Source organism: Betta splendens, chromosome 3 (assembly GCF_900634795.4).
Source record: "Betta splendens chromosome 3, fBetSpl5.4, whole genome shotgun sequence".
Lineage (NCBI taxonomy): Eukaryota > Metazoa > Chordata > Actinopteri > Anabantiformes > Osphronemidae > Betta > Betta splendens.
This window is the reverse complement of record NC_040883.2, coordinates 3,907,387-3,922,604: the sequence shown is the minus strand read 5'-3', so window position 1 is coordinate 3,922,604 and position 15,218 is coordinate 3,907,387. Positions and strand designations below refer to the sequence as shown.

Genomic DNA, 15,218 nt, shown 5'->3' with positions numbered 1-15,218 from the left:
TACTATAAGACAGGCAGCGGATGAATCATCTTATCACTTATCGTATATAAAGATTTTGCTGAGGAGCTGAAGGAAATTTTCACTGCAGTACATGACGGTGAAATGTCACATGTAATCGACAACTGGTTGATCTTTGTGATTGCTTACAATGTAAATGCAGGCAGCTGTAAGTGGTTAAGTGTGTAGGGACGTTTGAATGGCGTTTGATTTCCTCCAGGATGCTGCCTGTTGCTGCAGCTCTGTAGCTCTCAGTGCGCTGGATCTATTGTTAGGACAGCGGGGACCCGTCTGACAGCTGGGAGATTTACACTTTACATGCGCTTAAAGTCATGGTCCGACACAGAGGCTGCCAGAAACGGTTGCCAGGTTGCCAGACATCGGGCCAGCAAATGCTCCATACAGCCATTTAACGGCTGTGCCTTCCGCTGCAGGCTTTATGGCCCAGGCTGATGCACTGAGGACACAAGCAAACGAGAACATTGATTGACCACTTGGACAAGGCCGAGATGCCGTAACTTAAAACTGCGGCCTGATTACTTTTTACCCAGGATGCATTACAGGCTTTTGCTGCCTTGATGAGAACTGATGTTTTATTTGTGTTGTATTTCCAATACTAGAATCTATATAATATAAATAGTATTAAGAAGAGATGAGAGCGTGACATCTATATTGTATGAAGATGTACTGTATTGATGCTGCTCTACCTACAGTACTGTATAGTGGAGGAACACTGGTGGTTTCTGAACCTTCCAGCTGCAACAAGGTCACATTATTATTTTCAGGCCTCTTGTGTTGGATAGAATGCATTTTAATGTATGTATGTATTATGTATTTTTCTGACTCTTAATTAAATAAATATATGAACGTGCCTGTTCATGCTTTACGTTACAAACCCCTTTAGCAGTAGGAGAAAGAACTGTTTCCTCTAAATGACACAACTTATCTGTTGTAATTCTTTTAGAGTGAACGCTTCAGCTCTGTCTCTACTTGATTCTGCTGAATTGGAAACCATCAGAAAGGTGAGAGTTGTCTTACCTCAGCCACTGCCAACAGCAGCTGTTCACACTGTTCCAACCACTACAATAATATAATACTGAAGTGTAATTACTGTTCTGATGTCTGAAGAACAATTCCTGCTGTCAAAAATTTAACTTTATCTACTGTACTGCCAGTTTTCTTAAAGCACTGTACCTCATTTACTGAAACCCAGACAGCAAAGCCCTCTGTAACCCAAAGCAAATCAGACACTACACTACTTCAGAAGTCAAATTCAGAATAGACAAATTATTATACTGAAGCCAACATCACCTAGAGACCAGAAGAACATGACTATGAATGCAGAAACTGTACTTTTCTTAATATAAGAACGTGACTATACTGTATGACTCCAACACCACACTGTAAAGACTCATGAATGGAATAATATTTTTAAATCCTTCAGTGGTTTTAGGTGTAATTTTTTTGTTTTTCACTATTCTTTTTTTATTGTTGTAGCTTTGTCAGTTTCTCAAATGTGTGAAACTGAGATATTGTCGTCTGCATGTAATTATTGGGTAAACTTCAGAACAAGCACTGAAATTGTAATTAATTTGTGTTTATTCCTCCTGTTTCGCTGAAGCACCTAACTTAATGAAATCCCACAGCTATTAATCTTTTGACTTACCTCTGAGCGACTTTGTCAGCAAGCCACCATGAGAGTGCAAACCAAGCCTGGCATTTGACTAATTGCAATCATTTGACAATGATTGCCGCTGTAATGTATTGGAAATGCGCTGCGACGTGGAGGCGCCCCTCTCTGTCTGGTGACCCACTTTGAGGCCAGGGTGCAGAGACAGCTGTTGCATCGCTAAAAAAGCCTAGACTAATCGGTGCACAGTGAGTGCAGAGGTAATTATTGCAATCAGAGCCGCTCCCGACGTCCAGTCGAATGTTTTTGCAAAGCTTTCCGAAAACAGGGCACCATCCGACTCCCAATCAATCACCCAGCGCTGCAGCATAACCAAACTCCAAGTGGGTCTCTGCCCTTCGGTTCCACAGAGAAGAATGACACTTACCTGTCCTTGGCACCTTTGCGGATTGCTGTGTTTGATGAAGACCTCAGTCGCAGCCTTCTGGGCTAGAGTAGTGAGCTCATTACAGCTAGAAGAGACAAGTGCTTGGGAAAAAATGAATAGGGGAGAGTGTCTGAGTGAGAGGACGGAGACAGAATGTGCGGGATGTGGACTGCAGAGAAAGTAGTAAATATGAGTGATGGGAAAAGCCGTCTGAGGTGAAATGAGGGGCACGCAGCGCTTGTAGATTCCACTTGCCTTATCATTTAACTCTTATTTGTTGGTCTTACTAAACTGTCAGCAGACTCCTGGTTTCTCGGCCATTACCTGTAACGTGTCATGGAAATGCTGACAGGCTGCCTGTCTGCACATGTCTGGAAAAGAACTGCTGCTTTTTCAACGTCAACCATACATTCAGATTTCACAATGTGCTTTTTTTTAAGGACAAATCCATGTAACAGCGACTTTCTAAAGTTCACTAGTCCCTTTTACAAATAATATGTATTTCCTAATCATGTGTTTCTTCAACCTTTCCTGCCGTCTTTGTAAGTGCTGTTTGCTGTAATTGTGTGTTTTTCTGAGCCGGTTCAATTGTATCGTGTATTCCCTGCTCGGCCGAGCGTGTCATTACATATCATTTCTGTGCAAGATAATGCCGTATACGACAAGGTTACATTTCTGAAGGGATTCAGTGTAAGGGCTCACACATTCTCCTCTAGGTTCTTCTCTCACTCGATCGCAGAAATAGTCTGAGGATTCTGTGTTCCTACCTCTCGGTCGTGGCTTAATTTCTAGTTTAACCCTTCAACTGATTATCAGTCACTGGTAATTATACAGTACAGTAGGTGCTTGTTGTGTGACGTCTTTTTAGCAGATTCGTCGGGTGTAGGATTCTAATGCTTCTTAGACAAATGGACCAACGGTTGCACAAATGTCTAAAGTTCCCTTGTTCAATGTTTGGACAAGACTATTTACTTCAATCCTGCAAAGGTGGTAAAAATGGTAAAACCCAAACTCTGGAAAGCAGGTAAATTGAAATTCCCGAGTCCATAAGCCGGCACCAGCTGAAACACCTGTTGGTAATGTTCTCTTTGACCTGTTGTATAATGATGATTGCCTTCTATTACCTTTCTTTGTTTTGCCTGACTGATTGTTCAGTCAGAGTGTCGCGGTGCATGTGGAGGCGGCAGGGTTCACGTGAACTAATTAATTACCTTGGGCCGAGTCATCCGCTGGCAGTGCTTTGTCCCAGGGACTGACTCTGAGCCACAGGCCCTGTCCTTCATCACCTGTGAAGGTGTAATCTTATCTGTGGCTGTTGCATGGCTCTCCATTAATCACTCCCTCTGCCCAGTCGAATGGTGACTGATGGTTGACGTGTCCTTGTCTGGCCATCCCAGCTCTTTGGTTGGGACATCCTGGGTAATCGTCACCAGTGTTTGTGTCTTCATTACTGTAATGGTGTCCCCTACAGCCTCACATTGTGCCATCTGGAGTTCAGCACAAGGTAGACCTTGTCTTACTGTAAGGGCAGCGTTTATGGCAGGATCTCTTTATCCTAAGAGAGTCTACTTAAAAGTGAGGCAGTGAAGTTTCTACCCCGTCTCTTAATTAGCTCACTTTTATGTTGCGCTACCACAGACTGGAAATATCATACGTTGAGCAAAGGGGGCTGAGAGCATGAGGAGACTACAGATGCAACAGGAATAGTTTGTTCTTTTAAAGGCGGGTTAAAAATGGCACAAAGACGAAACAAATCAACCTTAGGTGACCTCGGCCTTTCTCCAATCCATAGTAATCAGTGAGACTGCATTGAGCTCTCTGCTTCATGGACCCTTACTGAGCAGCAAAGAAAACCAATCTGTCATCTCTGCTCACTGACGGGGGGAAAGGGCAGACAAAGTGAAGTGTGCTAATTATACTGTATATGAAGAGTGAGAAAACAAGTGGCTGGTGATGTATATTTCTCAGTTTTGGGGTCAAAGTCATCTTCTCCAAGTGGGTTTGCTTCTCGCCATTTCTTGGTCACTTAACGAAGTGTTTCCTCCTGGCAGTGCTTATAGGATTGATCAGGGATGTGAACTAATACGAGCCGGCCACCGATGTCAAAACACAGATGGCATGACTCACTTTGCAGCCTTCTCAAAGAGATTTTCTTTAATCTCGTCTTACGGACGAGTCTGGCCAAATGGCTTCCAGGGGGACGTGTGGTGTCTGTTTGTATAGATCTCTCATTAATTAATGTGACAGCAAAATATGAAATTAAACAGAAGGAAAACACCACTTATCAACTCACACTAGGCCGTGTACTGTACATGCAGCCAGGACCCATACATATGCACACGCACCACATCTGTTTTGCGAGCAGTGGCATCTAAAAATGATCTTCCTGGTGGGCTGATGATTTGGCAGCAGTGTGTGCAGGTTTTTATAACCTTTTGGATGCCTCCCATCCTTGTCCTACTGAGAACCGGGGACAAAGCTTTGCCCTATTAAAGATGAATAATGAGCCTGTTGGCAAAGGAGACGTCGCTAATGTTTTGTCCAAATATCTCAAATCTGTCCTCAATGATAATGTATTCTCTGCCTGTGCCAAACAGCTCTATATCTGGAGAAGTGATTTCGTCCCTGATACGACTTATAAATTCTGTAAACTAGTAACACGAGGGAGAGGTGAGAAGTCCCACACTCAAATGTCTCACAGGCATTTTCACATGCGGCTGCATCGCTTTGTTTGCTCATGCTAATGATTGTGATGACCTGTTGGTCTCCAATCTTGCAGGGAAATGGCAACCAATGCTTTTGGGAGGGAGCCATTGATCTCCCCTCTTTTGCCTCTTTCTTCAGGAATGCAAAAGAATCTGAGCCCGAGCTCGACAAACGAAAATGTTTATAAACTGAAGGAAAAAAAAAACAGACAAACACAAAATTTCTTCTGGCATATGCATGTGTTGCACATCAGCTTCAAGCTAATTGATGCTTATGCAGCTTATACCAAGCTGCTTGGTGTAAAAGTGCTCACGCTGCTTCCCTTATATTGGGCTCTTGAGGGTTGATGCTGCCTAAACAGCACAGCTGTGATTCCCTTAAGCAGAGCACTTTGCAATAAATGTTATACATTAGCAAACAAAAACAAAGAGGTGGGCTGGAATGGATGCGCATCTCCGCAGCATCTAATAATCTATAGGGCTGCAGTGGTCAGGAGAAGATTTGACACATCAGAATTCATGATTGATGGAGAGAACCGTTGGGAAATAGACGACCTAGGCTTCCAGTGCAGTGCTCCAGTATCTCCCTTCTCAGCAGAATCTGTAAAAACGCTACTTCGTGCACGTTGCGTGAAAAGATTTAACCTTTACACTACCTGCATCGCTGTGAAAACAAATTCATCACTCCCATTAATCATCAGAATGCATTAACTGTGACGGTGGCGTAAGGAAGTGGATCCTCGCAGGGCTTCCTTCTGCAGAAAACTAAGCCTCCATTGGGTGATCAGAGGCACAAAGGTCAGCTTCACAGGAGTCGGCAAAGATTTTCCTCTTTTAGCCTATGGCATTTTACTGTGCAGACTGAAAATCACGGCGTTAGGAGAGTGAAGATGGAGGGACCAGGGGAGCAGCCTTAAAAAGCCGTTCCCCAGGGTAGATTATTGCTTGGTTAAAAAAAAAATCTTTGAACAGGAACACAGTGTTTTTTTTTTTTTTCCCACCATCAGCTCTCACTCCTGGACACACATTTTTAAAATGTCAGTTCTTTAGAGGCACAGTTCTAATTTTTGTTCCGCTCAGTGTAAATAAATACGTCCGACTGTGAGTTTTTGTGCACAGATCCCAGGGTAGTGGCATGCGTGCTCAGCAGAGAGACCTCTCACTGCAACCTCCCTCTAACATATTGATCAGGAATGGCTATTGGCGCCGGCCCTGTGAATAAAATCCTGTTCTGCTGAGTTTAACTCCCCACTGTGCAACTGAGCACTGAGACAAAACCTTTAGCACTTTTATTGTAAGCTGCTTTTTAGCTCGCGTCCTGAGTGGAATGACGTCACTGCCAGGCACAGAGGAAGTGGAAGAATTGGAAATGCCACTTCAGTGAAGCACACATCCTCAGATTACTTTTGGTATCTGTTTTTCTGCCTGCCAGTCGTGCGCTTGAGTTCCGCACTAGACCAGGGAAAGATCACTGTGATTTATAACATCAGTGGCAGGTAAATAGTGTTTTCTGGCTTTGCACTTAAAGTTATTTGTTGACATCAAAGAGAAGGAAAAACTTGACATGTAGATATACATTTCTCTGCTGAAAGCAATAATCCCTTTGACATTTGGAATAACGGTAACATGAAAAAGACAATGTTTATACAGATTCAGGATACAGAATGTGCAGCTCCACGCTATGGGAAGAAGCCTTTTTCCTTGTTTGGTGACTTATACTATTATAAGGAGAGATCACCCTGTCATATTCTCCATACTTCACATCAGCAGTACAAATGATTGCTTTTGCTATCTTTCTGCATGTGAATTCGCACAGACTGGACCTTTACAAACTGGAACAGGCCCTATCCTTTTGGTCCACCAGTAACTATGATCTGAATGATCTGCTTTGTTTCCCTGAGCCTGGCACCCCTAAATGACTTTAGGTAGTCGAGTGATTTCCCATATATCATTTATTTATTTAGTAATTAATTTACTTGTGTATTAATCTATGAGCTATGTATTTAATATTAAATAATGCACAGTCTTCTTCATGAGATTTATGATAAACGTAGAGCTTTCTCAGTGGTCCTTTGTTTTCTGTTTGGCTGGAACATAGGGCAGTACAGTTTGGGTGCTTTTGTCACAGACCGTTTGTGTGCTGCTGTTTCGTAACAGTTTTTTGCGGCAGCTGGGGTTCAAGAGGCCCTTCCTGGGTAGTGTATGGGCTCCTGTCGTCCCCCTTACTGGCAAGGAGATGTAGGAAGGGTCCAGACAGTTATGGAGAAGTGAATGCTCAGAGGAAGAACGTTTGGGTGCGACTGAACTGGCCAGGAGACTGGGCTCGGTATCGCTATCTGGTGTAGCGTAGCCACTTTTGTCCTCGCACAACTCCTCCTGCTCCTCCTCCTCGTCATCGTCACAGCACAATGCGTGGTACAGAATTTTGTCACTGAAACGGACTCTTTCCCTTGTGCCCGACGTGCGGGAAATCTTGTGGCTGTGCGTGGAGCTGCTGGCCTCCTCGCTGGACGAATCTGGAGTAATAATGCGGGGCCCGTTGGGGATGGGCAGCCCGCCGTTCATCTGAGAGTAGGCGGAGGCAGTGGTGGGGGTCTGGGTCGGTATGGTCCCACGGCCCAGCTCTGGCTGGAGGTCTCCTGGATGGTCGCCAGGCCTGCCAGCGGCGGCACCGGCGGCCTCCAGATAGCTGCAGAACTCCCAGCTATCAGAGAGCACGTCTGCGTTGAGGAAGTCCAGCCTAAAGGCTTCTCCCAAACCCCGCTCGCTGCTGGACGTGCTGCTGGCTGTGGCCACTGTCCAGTCATCAGGCTCCAGGTCAAAGTCAAAGTCCGACGTTAGTTTATCAATCTGACCCACCACCTGCGGTAGAAGAGGGAGGAAACTAATGAGAGTCTGTAGAGATGCAAATTTTGCAACCAAATGGAAAGCATGGCACCACTGATAATGTCCACTGATTGCATTGACGCATACTGTAAGTACTGTCGGCATCAAATCAGTAGATGGTTATGAAATACGATAAAGACATTCATATTCAATCCAGGATCTATTGGTATAATTTATAGTACACACAAAACTGATTAAATCATTCTGAGATTCTTTTTGATTAGTGGCTTTCATCACTGATAAAACCTTTTATATCCTTAACATGCTACTGTATTCCACTAAAGTCTACATTTGTGTAGCTTATATACTCAATGTATTGTCAAACAACAACATACTTTGAATGCACCACTAGATGTGATTGACTCACAAGGAGGTGGATTGGTTTGGATGGAGGGTATGTAATGTAGCTCATCATATTACTGATGAGCTACAGACTCATGGTGATGAAATGATTGTAATTATACTACCTGCAAAATGAGATAGAAATTCACTGAAAAGAAGCAGTAAAGTTTGGATATTACTGTACGGTATGTGACCAGATTTGTTCCAACTGAACCTTTTCTGCTGCAGTATTAGGTCACACAACATGTGAAAAAAAAATTAGTAATTATTATGTTAAATATTAACTTAGTGATTATTAATTTAACTCAGTAGAAACTGGTCTTTAGACAGAACTTAACTACAAAGAAATAATTTACAAACTTAACTTAAATCTGACCAATTTAAAGTCTGTTAACAGGTTACTGGGCTAATTCACCTCCAATGCTCATTCACGGATATATGAGCTAATACATGATACTGTAAAACCTTTAATGCATTAGCCTTAGTTGTTATTTATTATTTTTAAATAGTTGTCAATTAGCTTTATGCTACATGAAGAAGACTAATCCATCTGAATGAGGTTGTAGCATTAAAGCCACAAACAAAGACAGACCCTAAAGACTAAGCCTCTTGTAAATGAACGCGAGCGCTAGCGTGGACTGTATCTGCCAGGAAGGTTGAGTTGAAGCGACGCAGATGTTCACAACACTGGAGCTTTATGCTAAAACCCCTTAATGCAGCGCTTTTTTTCATTCCAGTCAAACAGAAATAAACTCAAAATGTCTTGTACTCCAGGGAACGGTGTCACATTGCTCTTTGTTTATTGTATGTTTAACCTCTGCTTTGTTTAGCTGCCGCTGCGCCACGTGTTTGATGAATAGACACTTGAGGTGTGCTGACAACGCTTGTGAAACACGAGCCTCCTGTACTTCACCGTTTAGCACCTTCAATCACAGCGTTCGCCTTTCGACAGCGCGCTATTGTGAAACCACAGCACTCTGCATTCATGATACAAATGATGCATTTCCCCAAACTATTCAGCAATTAAGCCCATTGGTTTGAACTCTGCAAAGTTTTGTAAAATACGTGCATGCGGGCTTGCAGTGTAATTGCAACTGAATAGTGGAGAAAGTGTAATTTTACCCTGAGATTTGTGGAACATGATCCTTTTTTTTTCCCCCCACTGTAATTATGTGCAGTGTTTACTTCTTTTTGGCTCTTATGACTACAAATGAGCACAGTTGGATCAACAACACCAAGTCTTATCCCTGCATGTAAAATTAAAATCCCTATTTGGTGTTCATCTAACGTAGATAAATTGAGTGCAAACAAAGTTCACTAAAAGCTGAGGTCATCTGCGGGGCGGATGTGACAACTGATATCCACCAGCTCAATAATGTGCAGATATCTGGTGAATCTGAATGACACAAACGTTAGCTCATAAACTAACAACGCAAACAAAGACGGACAGAATTCAGTTTGTGTGGCCACTCCGGTCCTCCTTCTCACTCGCTCATCGGTCCCTGAGCCTCTCACCTCGCCGGTACCCGGACTGTGGTTCTCTCGCGCAGAAGGAACGTGGTCGTGCGAATCTTCCGAGCCTTGGATTGCCCCGACCTGTTTGCTGCGTGATTCACTTTTTATTCATGGAGTTGATCATGTGAGATGGTCCTCAAGGCCCGAGGGGCCGAATAGCTTAGCTTACTCGATTATACAAATTGAGCGAGGTACTAATTTAATCAATGAGCAGTCGCAGGAATTCACAACGCTGCCGTGACTCTGGCGCACACTCTTGTTTGTTTTGACACTTTCTTGCAAGTCATGAGCTAAATAATATTTATATTGAAAACTGCTTTAAGGCAAAATCAGGAAAGTTATGTTGCATCAAAAGGAAGAAGCATGAAAGGAAAGCCACCCAGGTGTCTCTTTTTCTCTGCACAATGACCCTGTGCAGTGTGCAGCGTAAGCCGTGCCAGCTTCAGCTGCTTACGCTGACCCCCGCCTGCGGCATGTGGGCTAATTCAGCCTGATAACTGTCTACTAAGTCTTTTAGGTCACAATGCAGCACATGCTCAATGCAAAAACCACAGCCCCACACGTCTCATGTTTCATATGAGTCCGTGGAGCAGATTGCCCCGGCACAAAGGATGAATGAGCGCATCAGGAACAAGTCATTAACAACGTGCACAGTGTGTTTCAAATAGAAAATTCATTATGAGAAGCTACAACAGCTAGAAATAGGAGGCAAAAGTAATTATGGGACTTTACTATGATACATTTTGCGGCTTCATTGTCTGTGCAACAGTTGTCTTTCAGAGATGTTCCTACATTATGTCACATATTGCTTCTATGCAATAAAAGGCATGAGTGGAAGACAACTCCGGGGTTCTATCTAGTTTCGAGGAAGGATTTCCACGCCAACACAAAGTTGATACTGACAATAAAGAGCAATAGCTGCTTTTTCAGCTGGCAGCCTCTAGTCAGCTGCGGTCATGGCACCTGATCAACACTCGGTTGAGTCATTTAAGAGTTCTCAGAGGTGCTTTAAAAGAGAGGGCTGCCTCGGCACCATCAGGCGAGAGGTTATTACTGTACCTCAACACCTGTCGGGGATGATTGGGCTGCGAAAGTGAGGGTCAGAGTGAAAGAGGGCACATGGCGCTTTGTTTGTGATCAAAAGCTACAGTGATGGAGACAATAATCTAATACTGAGGGCTGGTCAGTGATGAAGGACCTGTGTGAGTGTGTGTGCTGATGTGAGGTTGAAGTTCAGAACTGTATCTACCCTGCCTTGAAAAAAAGAGCGCCTCACTGCTGAAACTGTCTGAAGCCAAATTTTTAAGAGGCTCAGTGATATTGATGAGGACATTCCGATGATGTAATTTCTGTCTCTCTTTAAACCTTTAAACAGTCTTGACGTGTGCGTTTCTACAGTACGGGGACTCACAACTGTGTCAGTAGACAAGACGTGAGCGAATAGTCATTCATCTTTAACATCTTTCTCATCATCTAAATGAAGAGAAAATCATGATTTTACTATTTGGCGTCTTTAGTATTTGTAAAAAAAAGCTTCTCTGAAATACAGCAATGTGCTTTATACATATGTAAAAAAACACATCAGGTGTAATGTACCAAAATAAATCAGACCTAACACCCACTGGGTTCATTTGAAATGCACGCTGTATGACTGAGTTTTATGTGGCTCGCTTCATTACGCTGTGTTCAAGTGGCCACTCTCCATCTGTTCCTGCGCCACCCATTCTTCCAGGAGTAGTCCTCGGTGCTGACTGCATGGTTCGCGCTGCTTGTTTTTTAATTATGCAGCAGCCAGTGTCCAGCATAGCTTCACGTGTTCGCGCTAAAATTCCGACTGACTTGTGGCTCGACATGTCACGTGGGATTTCCCACCTACCTGTAAGCAGGAAGTTTTGGTCATTATCAAAATTGTACATTGTAAGTACAAAAAACTTTAAAATATTGTTCTGTGCATTAGTTCCTGCAGATTTGTGCCACATTCTGCCCACTGCCCCTCTATTTAGTTCTCCACAAGACGTGGAAAAGGAAGCATCCCAGCCACTCAGTGTGGTGATATGGTTTATCTTATCCCCAAGAAGCTAATTTATCATCTTGACTTACTCTGAAAAAACATATTTACTGGATTCTCTGGGAAGAAAAAAATGTGGTGACTCGTAAATGTGTGCAATCTCCTCCAGACATCTTATTCTAACATGGGATGAAATAGCATTGTGGGAGCATTTTGAATTTCTCATTACATACTTTATATTGCCCATCTGTATGTGAACAACATGCACAATTGTCCATATCTGCACAGCATGCTTGGCTTGAAAGGTCACTTTGCATAAAGACGAAGGGCAGAGCCGTGTTTAAATAGATTTTTTCTTTTGTTTGAAAGAAGAGTTTGGGCACACGGTCTTCCGAGAAAGGAGGTATGATTTAATACGCTCTCTATTTCACACAATCTATTACAATATGAGTAAATCAAACCTAATCTCTCTAACACAGGGCAAACTTACAGGGCATAGATGGTTCATGGGCAGTGGATGTTAAAATGTCCTTACTGTGCAGTAAGTGTAGCGGGTGATAAATGTTTATCTATCATTCTTGAACAGCTGTGGACTCACAACTTAAAATATATGAGCGATTGGGGCTTTACATGTTTTTGATTAATACATTAGAAATTTACTATGTGAATTAAGTGCTGTTGGTTTTCTGTCTACCTCTTCTGTATGTAACATATTGCTGTTATTAAACCAATATGTTAAAATGTTTGTGCATTGAAGACAAAGTTTTGTGCTTATAGTACTAGTTAAACTGCGTGTGGCTGTGGTTTTAATGCAGTAGAGGGTGTGCACAGTCCAGTGGGCGGGCGACATTACAGACAAGCCAAGGGGATCTGATTTAGGTCAGGCCATCTTGATTGGTGAGATGTGTTCTGTGGTTTTGGCACGGGGATGAAGTGTCCTTTGAAGTGTTCACTGGAAGCATTTGGTGTAATTATCTTGTCATGAGAGGGGCTATAAGCCCAAGACTTCATTAGGCACATGTCTTGTGCTTTTTCATCTTTAAAAAAAAACACTCATATTTATGGGGGAACTCAAAGTGCTAAACAACACTGTGATGAGCAAAGGGCCGATACCTCCTGACATCCCACTAATCAAAAGCATCGTTACAAACTTCACGCTATAATCGGCCTCTCATATCCCTGCGGGGACAGAGAGGCGGGACCCTGTAGTGCTCGAGCCTTGGATATTAACCACCCTCCTTTGCCAGATGTACTCAGGTGATTACACTGGGCACTGAACTGATGCAGCAGTCCTGCTCCGTGCCAAGTTTGGATGGTCTGTACTGGTTTATGCTCTGTCTTTCTGCAGCAGAGGCAGCATGGGCCCGTGCTGGCAGAGCACACTCATCATTTATTGAGGTTCCCCTTCGTTGCTTCTGTCCATGTTGAGAGGCACAACACTGGTAATAACCAGTAAACGGTGGTAGTTCCACCTCATGGTGCTCCTCCCGTCTGCTGTAGCACCCAGATTAGATCTGAGCGCAGGCAGGCCACACTGGGCACATGCAAGGAAAGATCCTGTGCACATGCACACAAAGGAAGAAATCCCTGCAGAAGTCCAACTAGGCTTAATCATAAGTAATTAGTTTGTGTTGTGGTGTATGGATGATATGCAATAATATGGGAGCCACTCAGCCCAGTGCAGCATTGATCCCTCCTCCAGGTCCTTTTCCCTGCCTGTCTGTCTTCAGGCCAAACTGGCAAACGGCGCAGTTACCTTATGAAAACCGATCTAGAGAACAGACACAGCCGTGGTTCAGTGCGATGACTAATGCGCTCTGTGCTGCAGTCACGTTCATTGGACACAAACGCTATGACTCACATAATTGTACTATAGCAGTGAATTAGCAGTGGAAACCGAGGTAAATATTCAGTTGCAGACATACTGCTGCACGGAAGGTTCAAGTCTTATCTGCTCCCCCGCTACAGTATATACTGTACAGCAATGTTCAGTAAAGAAAGACAGAATGAAGTGCTGAGTCAAGGAATGTTGGTCTGTTTCCCTGTGATGGACTGGAGACCAGTCCAGGGTGAACCCCGCCTATCGCCTGATTGACAGCTAGGCTCCAGCATGGCCGCGACCGTTACCAGGATTAAGTAGAGGAAAGTGAGTGAGTGCTCAGTCTAGACGTCAATCTGGAGACACACAAACACACAGGCTTTTGTTTGTGGCAACAACTTTTATCAGTCGACGCCACATAGACAAGGAGAGACGACAGCCAGGCACCGAGGACGAATACTGACTGACATGCAAACGTATACAGTATTTTCACACGCAGCTTTTTACGAGCTCTTTGTCAGCTTTGTTCCACTTTTGCATGTGTGAGGAGCATAAATCCACTGGAGCCCAGAGCACAGCTTCCTCCAACAGCGGCGCGGACCTGCTCCTCCCTCCGACATCACAGACGCACACCGCTGTCGGTGCCTCCATCACGCGCTAAGTGAGGATGAAGCTGCAAACAACCCAGTCAGCAACATCGTTTGCAGGAGCCAGCGCCGTGTCCTCCGTCAGCAAGACTGAGCGCTCCGTTTACGGTTGCATGAGAGATGATCCCTGTCTGCGTTAGCGCACGAAAATAGGCCCGCGCTCCCGTCGCAATTAAAACCGCTCCCGTCCCCGCTCTTGTTCTAGCACCTCTCGCCGGGCTGCAGAGAGCTGATAGCGTCTGACTGTGTTCATGCTGCTGGTGTTATTTTCACATGCCAAGCGTGTGAATGAATCTACAACTCCACAGAGCCTGGTGTTAATCGCTCAGGTACAGTGTCACCCATGACAGCTGCCAAGCGGCAGTCGTACAGTAACGGTACAACCCTGTCAGCCGGCGCCGGCGCGTGCAGAGCCGTGGTTGTTGTGTCACGGTTTTAATTTCCAGCTCCTATGACTCCAAGTATTGATTGTTTTAAGGTGCGGACAATGTGTCGGTTCTGACCAAACATCGACTGTTGTCTTGAAGCCATGTACTTGAGTGCGCTGCAGCGGCAGAACAACTTTGCACTACTTGTACTTGGCGGTGGAGAGAGCACTCGCGTAACCTAAAAGGTCACTTGTCAGAAGAACATGGACAGAAGTGGTTTTAGGCGTTTGAACAACTAATTCTGACGTCTTCCTGGTAAATACTGCGGGTGTAGTGTCCAACTAGTGGAAGCACTACATGCTGTTTATTAGTTACTGGCATGAAAACAGGAAAGTCCTTCCCTGGTAAAATAGGACATTGGAGGCAAGACATCAGTGGATGTGCGTGTGTTTCATCGCTGCTTGTTTCGTCGGGCCATGGGAGCAGTCGCTACTACATATAAAGCGTTCGATCATTATCTGGTGCCTCTTTCATTTCTAGGGTTTCATCATTTTTCTTTTCTTCTTTACTCAAAGATTCTTGCAAGTTGAAGTCAATACAGTTTATGCAAAAACCCTCTACTCCTACATGAACCTTCTTCCTCATGTTATTACACTGGTGGTGGATCCAAGGGGTTTATTTGTTGCTTTGGTCACTATTGACAGCAGTCAGACCATGTCGGCGCTAATAATCCAGGGGGCATAGAACATATTAGAATGGACTGATATTTCCTGCCTGTCTCCTTTTATGCTACACTTTATCACTACTCCTATTCTGGTGATACCATGTGGTCCTGAATGCTGCTGGACAACAAGGCTGAAACTTAGGCCTGATA

General features: G+C 44.1%; 1 protein-coding gene and 1 long non-coding RNA gene across 4 annotated transcripts in view; one reads left to right on the top strand and one right to left on the bottom strand.

Annotated features, from left to right (window-relative positions):
- LOC114852806 (uncharacterized) overlaps positions 1-15,218 on the top strand; it is a 33,557-nt gene that overhangs the window by 12,775 nt on the left and 5,564 nt on the right. Inside the window, exon 2 of one of the 2 annotated variants that reach the window (XR_005897407.2) lies at positions 962-1,019. The exons of the other annotated variant lie outside the window; for it this stretch is intronic. This is a non-coding gene — a long non-coding RNA (uncharacterized LOC114852806). The remainder of the gene's footprint in view (positions 1-961; positions 1,020-15,218) is intronic. 2 annotated transcript variants of the gene reach the window in all.
- insyn1 (inhibitory synaptic factor 1) overlaps positions 6,319-15,218 on the bottom strand; it is a 32,633-nt gene continuing 23,733 nt past the window's right edge. For both annotated transcript variants that reach the window (XM_029145457.3, XM_029145458.3), the window contains one exon: positions 6,319-7,621. In XM_029145457.3, the coding sequence (XP_029001290.1) occupies positions 6,821-7,621 (801 nt within the window). In that variant the 3' untranslated portion in view covers positions 6,319-6,820. The remainder of the gene's footprint in view (positions 7,622-15,218) is intronic.